General features: G+C 47.0%; 1 protein-coding gene and 1 long non-coding RNA gene across 4 annotated transcripts; one reads left to right on the forward strand and one right to left on the reverse strand.

Moving 5' to 3' along the window:
- The first annotated feature begins 836 nt into the window (after positions 1-836).
- LOC309701901 lies at positions 837-1995 on the forward strand. 2 transcript variants are annotated; one of them, XR_014275296.1, is made up of 3 exons: positions 837-1223; positions 1309-1420; positions 1501-1995. It is a non-coding gene; the product is annotated as an uncharacterized lncRNA (long non-coding RNA). The 2 variants fall into 2 exon arrangements; XR_014275295.1 differs by having other exon boundaries at positions 837-1420.
- A 3271-nt stretch (positions 1996-5266) lies between these two features.
- LOC309701887 (uncharacterized protein) lies at positions 5267-8391 on the reverse strand. 2 transcript variants are annotated; one of them, XM_082526213.1, is made up of 3 exons: positions 7426-8391; positions 5450-5835; positions 5267-5281 (listed from the first exon to the last, which is right to left on the reverse strand). In XM_082526213.1, the coding sequence occupies exon 1, from the start codon at positions 7997-7999 to the stop codon at positions 7631-7633; it is 369 nt and encodes a 122-aa protein (XP_082382339.1). In that variant the 5' UTR covers positions 8000-8391; the 3' UTR covers positions 5267-5281; positions 5450-5835; positions 7426-7630. The 2 variants fall into 2 exon arrangements, with proteins under 2 accessions (XP_082382339.1, XP_082382338.1); XM_082526212.1 differs by having other exon boundaries at positions 5272-5835.
- Positions 8392-8860: the final 469 nt, after the last annotated feature.

The raw sequence follows: 8860 nt of genomic DNA on the forward strand, positions 1-8860 counted from the left end.
TCAGATACATCACACAGGAAAGAAAAGTGTTGTTTTTCCAGGATTTATTGTTTACGAAGTTTACCTTTGACGTCATGTCCGGCTGTGGGGGCGCCAGATTACAAAACAGAGACTTGCATTGTCTCAAATTCTTAAAATATTTCATTGAATGAGTCTATCTTCTTCCAAAACTTAAACACGTTTTATCTTGTTCACACAGTTTTGACATCATGTTGTGGAGCCACTTTTCAGTAAAACTCTAAACAGTCACTGAAACCCATTTTTCACAGTGATTTACTGATGACATGGGATCGAAGCAACTGGAGGCAACAACTAAACACGACTACAACAAATACAACACTAGTTAAACACAACAACTCAGAATTGTTCACACCTGGGCCCTGTTTCAGGAAGCCGGTTTAGTGGAAAAACTGAGTAAGTATACCCTGAGTTAACGAAAACTCTGGGTTTTCGGTTTCACAAAGCGAGTTCAGCTGCAGCCTGAGTGAGTCACTATGACGACACACTCCGTGAAGCTAACCTGCCCCCTAGCAGGTTTACTACAACTAACCCTGACTGTCTCCGCCCCTTTGTCGGAAACCTGACAGTAGGAAGTGTCGGACATGGCGTGCCACTTCCTTGAAGAGCCAGTAGATCGTGAAGCCCAAATTCTCCGCAGAGCTCTCCGCCGGGAGAGAGTGATCAGAGCGCGTTTGGACATTTTATCATTTCCTGATGATTTTCTGTGCGAACGTTACCGTGTCTCAGCACAATCTATAATTTATTTGGATAACATCCCCAGGCCATATATTACGCATGTGACACATCGCGGACATGCTCTCAGTTCTGTACATATTATTTGTATTGCACTTCGTTTTTTGCAAACGGGAGCTTTCTGTATAATATTGGTGACGCTGAGCACGTTTCCAAGGCTACCGTCTGTCGGGCAGTCAGGAATGTTACAGTTGCACTGAAACGTCTCCTGTACTCGTCTGTGGTGTTCCCCGGTCACAGACCCACAAGATTTATCAAAGAGGGATGCCACAAAATTGCAGGTATCAGGATGACCAAAACTTAATGTATGATGTGGTGATACTTGAACTACTACTTAAATTTTACATTTATTTTCAGGGTTCCCAGGCGTGATTGGCTGTACAGATGGTACTCACATTCCAATCATTGCTCCTTCAGTAAATGAAGGAGACTATGTGAACAGGAAGTCTTTCCACAGCATTAATGTACAGGTACATAGTTCCCTGTAGCATGTCAAACTAACAAATTATTTCATTATAGTAATGGATGCTAATTTGTGTTCTCTGCACTGTGAAGATCATATGTGATGCTGCCAACATTATCACAAATGTGGAAGCCAAGTGGCCAGGCTCTGTCCATGACTCACAAATATTCCGTGAATGTACACTGAGCACAAAATTTGGACATGGTGAGTTGAGAATACTTTAAAATATATAAAGACCAATTGCTTCAGGGACATTTGAACTGAAGTGTACCCTTCTGTCTTAGGAGAGTTCACTGGCTACTTGCTTGGTGATAGGGGGTATCCATGTTTACCCTATTTGCTTACCCCTTACCCTGACCCTGAACCGGGCCCACAGCAGTGATATAATCTGGCTAATTGCAGGACAAGAGCCAGAATTGAAATGACTATCGGAATGCTTAAGGCCCGGTTCCAGTGCCTGCAAAGACTCAGGGTCACCCCAGAAAGGGCATGTGACATTATTGTGGCATGTGTGATTCTTCACAACATTGCCACAATTAGAGGAGAACACTGTCCTTCTGAACCAAACATCAGCAGTGATCCAAACCATGAACATCCTGACCCTCCCACGGACATACAAGATGGAAGAGCAGTCAGAGACACCATATGTCACAATCATTTCTTTTGACCCATCACCTCAACATGTTGAAAGAAGAATAAACAGATTTTTTGTTCAACTGGCTTTATTGGTCACCTGTGTTTCCTGTACACAAAGTATTAAAAGATGTAAACCTCATAAAGTGTCTCTGTTGCTTCCTCCTCTGTAACAGCTGTCAATGTTTCTTCATTATTTTCCTGTAGTAAAGAAATAAACAACATTGCTGTTCTACTGTAAACTCATATAATCTGTGGAGTATTACTCACAACTGCATGTTGGTCTGGCTCAACAGGAGGCTGCACCAGATGCAGTACACCATCACCATCAACTGATAGAATATGAGGTTTATACAGGTCACTTATAACTTACAAGGGACCAAATGGCAATTAACAAACATACCAAGCACCTTACACTTCATTGTCATTATGCTCTCAAAGACAACCAAGGCTGAGGGAAGGCAAAATCAGTCGGAAAATAACTTCACTACAAAATAATTCATTATGGTAAAGAGTTTATCAAATGAATGAGTAGCACTGCAAAGGTGACTGTGAAGAAAGGATGTATGCACATCATGTATTATTTTGAATTTACCCCCTATGTCGGCACTTGTGTCTTGCGGGGTTATTGACTCAGAGGATGTCCCCGCAGAGATGCCTTCGGCCACAGGGCGCCCACTGTTTTGGCTGAGGGCCAACTGCTCAGCCTCTGTGAGTGGTGGTGGTGGAGGACCCCCACCTGTTTTTCGGGCCTCCGCTTTTTTTCTGTTGGCTATAACGGGCCACATTTGAGCATACAGAGTAAGCAAATATGTACTTGTAATGTGCTCAGATAATTTCAATAAGTGCTTACAGAAAGAAAATTAATGTAGCCTCTAACTGCAATTGATTTACATGGGACAAACAGACCAAGCACTATGGCTCATAATACAATTACACCTCACCTGTTTGGACTATATTTTTATATTTCATTTTTACTTGCTGCCAGGCACGTTTGGGGCCTGTTGGGTTGGCTTCCTGAAACAGGGCCCAGGGCCCTGTTTCAGGAAGCCGGTTTGGAAAACTCAGAGTGAAAAACGATACTCAGGGTTGAGTAACCCCGAACTGTCCAACTCGGAATATTCGGTTTCAGAAAGGCTGATAACAATTAGTTCAATCAACACGGAGTTGCTTTAACCCCAAGTGAAGCGCGCGGACGAGGATACATAAAGCCCTGATAAGCGGAGCACAGATTAAGCGAGTCACCATGGAGACGGAGGGAAAGAAGGCGCGGTCAATGTATTTCACAGCGCTTGAGGCCGAAATTCTGATGGCAGCATATGCCGATAACATGCAAATTCCGCGGAAAAAAGTAACACAGCGACAGCTGCAAAAGAAAGGGAGCATGCATGGCAAAACATAGCCGACAGAGTCAATGCGTGAGTGTTAATTTAAACATTGATCTAGGGATTTCCACCCATTTAACACGTTATTTTATCATATGTTATTTTATTTGTTATTTTATACATTTTATTTTGTGACGTGATGTGAGCGCAGGTGCAACCCAACAGGCCCCAAACGTTCCTGGCAGCAAGTAAAAATGAAATATAAAAATATAGTCCAAACAGGTAAGGTGTAATTGTATTATGAGCCATAGTGCTTGGTCTGTTTGTCCCATGTAAATCAATTGCAGTTAGAGGCTACATTAATTTTCTTTCTGTAAGCACTTATTGAAATTATCTGAGCACATTACAAGTACATATTTGCTTACTCTGTATGCTCAAATGTGACCCGTTATAGCCAACAGAAAAAAAGCGGAGGCCCGAAAAACAGGTGGGGGTCCTCCACCACCACCACTCACAGAGGCTGAGCAGTTGGCCCTCAGCCAAAACAGTGGGCGCCCTGTGGCCGAAGGCATCTCTGCGGGGACATCCTCTGAGTCAATAACCCCGCAAGACACAAGTGCCTACATAGGGGGTAAATTCAAAATAATACATGATGTGCATACATCCTTTCTTCACAGTCACCTTTGCAGTGCTACTCATTCATTTGATAAACTCTTTACCATAATGAATTATTTTGTAGTGAAGTTATTTTCCGACTGATTTTGCCTTCCCTCAGTCTTGGTTGTCTTTGAGAGCATAATGACAATGAAGTGTAAGGTGATTGGTATGTTTGTTAATTGCCATTTGGTCCCTTGTAAGTCATAAGTGACCTGTATAAACCTCATATTCTATCAGTTGATGGTGGTGGTGTACTGCATCTGGTGCAGCCTCCTGTTGAGCCAGACCAACATGCAGTTGTGAGTAATACTCCACAGATTATATGAGTTTACAGTAGAACAGCAATGTTGTCTATTTCTTTACTACAGGAAAATAATGAAGAAACATTGACAGCTGTTACAGAGGAGGAAGCAACAGAGACACTTTATGAGGTTTACATCTTTTAATACTTTGTGTACAGGAAACACAGGCGACCAATAAAGCCAGTTGAACAAAAAATCTGTTTTTTCGTCTTTCAACATGTTGAGGTGATGGGTCAAAAGAAATGATTGTGACATATGGTGTCTCTGACTGCACTTCCATCTTGTATGTCCGTGGGAGGGTCAGGATGTTCATGGTTTGGATCACTGCTGATGTTTGGTTCAGAAGGACAGTGTTCTCCTCTAATTGTGGCAATGTTGTGAAGAATCACACATGCCACAATAATGTCACATGCCCTTTCTGGGGTGACCCTGAGTCTTTGCAGGCACTGGAACCGGGCCTTAAGCATTCCGATAGTCATTTCAATTCTGGCTCTTGTCCTGCAATGAGCCAGATTATATCGCTGCTGTGGGCCCGGTTCAGGGTCAGAGTAAGGGGTAAGCAAATAGGGTAAACATGGATACCCCCTATCACCAAGCAAGTAGCCAGTGAACTCTCCTAAGACAGAAGGGGACACTTCAGTTCAAATGTCCCTGAAGCAATTGGTCTTTATATATTTTACAGTATTCTCAACTCACCATGTCCAAATTTTGTGCTCAGTGTACATTCACGGAATATTTGTGAGTCATGGACAGAGCCTGGCCACTTGGCTTCCACATTTGTGATAATGTTGGCAGCATCACATATGATCTTCACAGTGCAGAGAACACACATTAGCATCCATTACTATAATGAAATAATTTGTTAGTTTGACATGCTACAGGGAACTATGTACCTGTACATTAATGCTGTGGAAAGACTTCCTGTTCACATAGTCTCCTTCATTTACTGAAGGAGCAATGATTGGAATGTGAGTGCCATCTGTACAGCCAATCACGCCTGGGAACCCTGAAAATAAATGTAAAATTTAAGTAGTAGTTCAAGTATCACCACATCATGAATTAAGTTTTGTTCATCCTGATACCTGCAATTTTGTGGCATCCCTCTTTGATAAATCTTGTGGGTCTGTGACCGGGTGTTACACCCCGGCCTAGGCAACCGGGGTGCAACGTAGAAAAGCAAAGATAAGGAAAATAAAACTACGAAGAAAAACACTAAGGCTCTCCACCAAAATCCCAAAAAGTGTCTCAAAACGAATTTATTTACATCAAAACACAAAACGTCAAACTATTTACAACGGGGGGGGGAAGATCGCGACCATGACACACTGAAACACAGGGTTTAAATACATAGAGGGAGCAATCAGGAAAATGGACAACAGGAGGGAAACACAGCTGGGGCAAATTAGAACTGACGAGACAGGGAAACGTAAACTGAACACACTAAGATACACAGACTTTCAAAGTAAAGCAGGAAATACATAACAGTCACGCAAAAACAAAACACTGACACACCGAAACGTAACATTTCCCCCTACCCAAAAATCAAACATGTAACCCCAAGTGAAATGTTTTGATCAAAACCGGATGAAGGCTGGTGGAGGCTGGAGCGGTCCCACGGACCCTCCAGCAGACGACGAAGGCTGGAGCGGTCCCCCGGACCCTCCAGCGAAGACGGATGAAGTCTGGAGCGGTCCCCCGGACCCTCCAGCGAAGGCAGACGAAGGCTGGAGCGGTGCCTCGGACCCTCCAGCGAAGACAAACGAAGACTGAAGCGGTGCCTCGGACCCTCCAGCGAAGGCAGACGAAGGCTGGAGCGGTGCCTCGGACCCTCCAGCGAAGACGGACGAAGGCTGAAGCGGTCCCTCCAACGGACCCTCCAGCGAAGACGGACGAAGGCTGAAGCGGTCCCTCCAACGGACCCTCCAGCGAAGACGGACGAAGGCTGATGAAGGCTGGAGCGGTCCCACTGACCCTCCAGCAGACGACGAAGGCTGGAGCGGTGCCTCGGACCCTCCAGCGAAGACAAACGAAGACTGAAGCGGTGCCTCGGACCCTCCAGCAAAGGCAGACGAAGGCTGAAGCGGTCCCTCCAACGGACCCTCCAGCGAAGCCGGACGAAGGCTGATGAAGGCTGGAGCGGTCCCACGGACCCTCCAGCAAACGACGAGGGCTGGGGCGGTCCCTCGGACCCCCCCAGCGAAGGCAAACGAAGACTGAAGCGGTCCCACGGACCCTCCAGCAGAGGCAGATGAAACCGAGGGAGGCCGGAGCGGTCCCCCTGACCCTCCAGCAGACGACGAAGGCTGGAGTGGTCCCACGGACCCTCCAGCGACGGCGGACGGCTGGAGCGGTCCCCGGGCCCCCCAGCGAAGACAGACGGAGGCTGAAGTGGACCTCCCTCGGACCCCCCAGCATCCCGGACGAGCCCCCATATGTTACACCCCGGCCTAGGCAACCGGGGTGCAACGTAGAAAAGCAAAGATAAGGAAAATAAAACTACGAAGAAAAACACTAAGGCTCTCCACCAAAATCCCAAAAAGTGTCTCAAAACGAATTTATTTACATCAAAACACAAAACGTCAAACTATTTACAACGGGGGGGAAGATCGCGACCATGACACACTGAAACACAGGGTTTAAATACATAGAGGGAGCAATCAGGAAAATGGACAACAGGAGGGAAACACAGCTGGGGCAAATTAGAACTGACGAGACAGGGAAACGTAAACTGAACACACTAAGATACACAGACTTTCAAAGTAAAGTAGGAAACACATAATAGTCACGCAAAAACAACACATTACCAACGCCAAATCGTAACATACCCGGAGGAGCACCTAGACACTCAAATCCACACACAATTACGGCCACAGTCGTAACACCCCCTTACCCAAGAATTAACATTAACCCCAAAATGTTTAATTCAAGGAGACAGTGCTCTAGACAGGGTGTCAGCCAATACGTTAACCTTCCCTTTCTTGTAGCTGATCTCCAAGTTAAAATCTTGCAACAACAAGGACCAGCGCATAAGTCTTTGATTGGAGTTGCACATTTGGGAAAGGAACACCAGAGGGATGTGACCGGTAAACACCTGCACAGGCAGCACACTTGACCCAGCATAGACCTAACATACCCCCCACCCAAAAAAACAAACATTTAAAACATACAACCCCAACGAAAAATGAAAAGTTCCATGTCCAGCCCATACGGCACCGGCCACCGTCCCGCAGGCGACGCTGATGACTGGACGGGTCCTCCAGTGGAAACGGAAAACCGGAGCGGGCCCTCGGACACTCCAGCGAAGGCGGATGAAGGCTGGAGCGGTCCCACGGACCCTCCAGCAGACGACGAAGGCTGGGGCGGTCCCTCGGATCCCCCAGCGAAGACGGATGAAGGCTGGAGCGGTCCCACGGACCCTCCAGCAGACGACGAAGGCTGAGGCGGTCCCTCGGACCCCCCAGCGAAGGCAAATGAAGACTGAAGCGGTCCCACGGACCCTACAGCGGAGGCAGATGAAACTGATGGAGGCTGGAGCGGTCCCCCTGACCCTCCAGCAGACGACGAAGGCTGAGGCGGTCCCTCGGACCCCCCAGCGAAGGCAAATGAAGACTGAAGCGGTCCCACGGACCCTCCAGCGGAGGCAGATGAAACTGATGGAGGCTGGAGCGGTCCCCCTGACCCTCCAGCAGACGACGAAGGCTGGAGTGGTCCCACGGACCCTCCAGCGAAGGCGGATGAAGGCTGGAGCGGCCCCCGGGCCCTCCAGCGAAGACAGACGGCTGAAGCGGCCCCTCCCTCGGACCCTCCAGCGACGGCGGACGGCTGAAGCGGTCCTCGGACCCCACAGTGATTGGACGAGCCCCCATATGTTACACCCCGGCCTAGGCAACCGGGGTGCAACGTAGAAAAGCAAAGATAAGGAAAATAAAACTACGAAGAAAAACACTAAGGCTCTCCACCAAAATCCCAAAAAGTGTCTCAAAACGAATTTATTTACATCAAAACACAAAACGTCAAACTATTTACAACGGGGGGGAAGATCGCGACCATGACACACTGAAACACAGGGTTTAAATACATAGAGGGAGCAATCAGGAAAATGGACAACAGGAGGGAAACACAGCTGGGGCAAATTAGAACTGACGAGACAGGGAAAACGTAACCTGAACACACTAAAATAACACAGACTTTCAAAGTAAAGCAGGAAATACATAACAGTCACGCAAAAACAAAACACTGACACACCGAAACGTAACACCGGGGAACACCACAAACGAGTGCAGGAGACGTTTCAGTGCAACTGTAACATTCCTGACTGCCCGACAGACGGTAGCCTTGGAAACGTGCTCAGCGTCACCAATATTATACAGAAAGCTCCCGTTTGCAAAAAACCGAAGTGCAATACAAATAATATGCAATGAACTGAGAGCATGTCCGCGATGTGTCACATGAGCAATATTAGGCCTGAGGATGTTATCCAAATAAATTATAGATTGTGCTGAGAAACGGTAACGTTCACACAGGAAATCGTCAGGAAATGATAAAATGTCCAAACGCGCTCTGATCACTCTCTCCCGGCGGAGAGCTCTGCGGAGAATTTGGGCTTCACGATCTACTGGCTCTTCAAGGAAGGGGCACGCCATGTCCGACACTTCCTACTGTCAGGTTTCCGACAAAGGGGCGGAGACAGTCAGGGTTAGTTGTAGTAAACCTGCTAGGGGGCAGGT

Source organism: Aulonocara stuartgranti (genome assembly GCF_965226115.1).
Source record: "Aulonocara stuartgranti genome assembly, chromosome: 3".
NCBI classification, from domain to species: Eukaryota; Metazoa; Chordata; class Actinopteri; order Cichliformes; family Cichlidae; genus Aulonocara; species Aulonocara stuartgranti.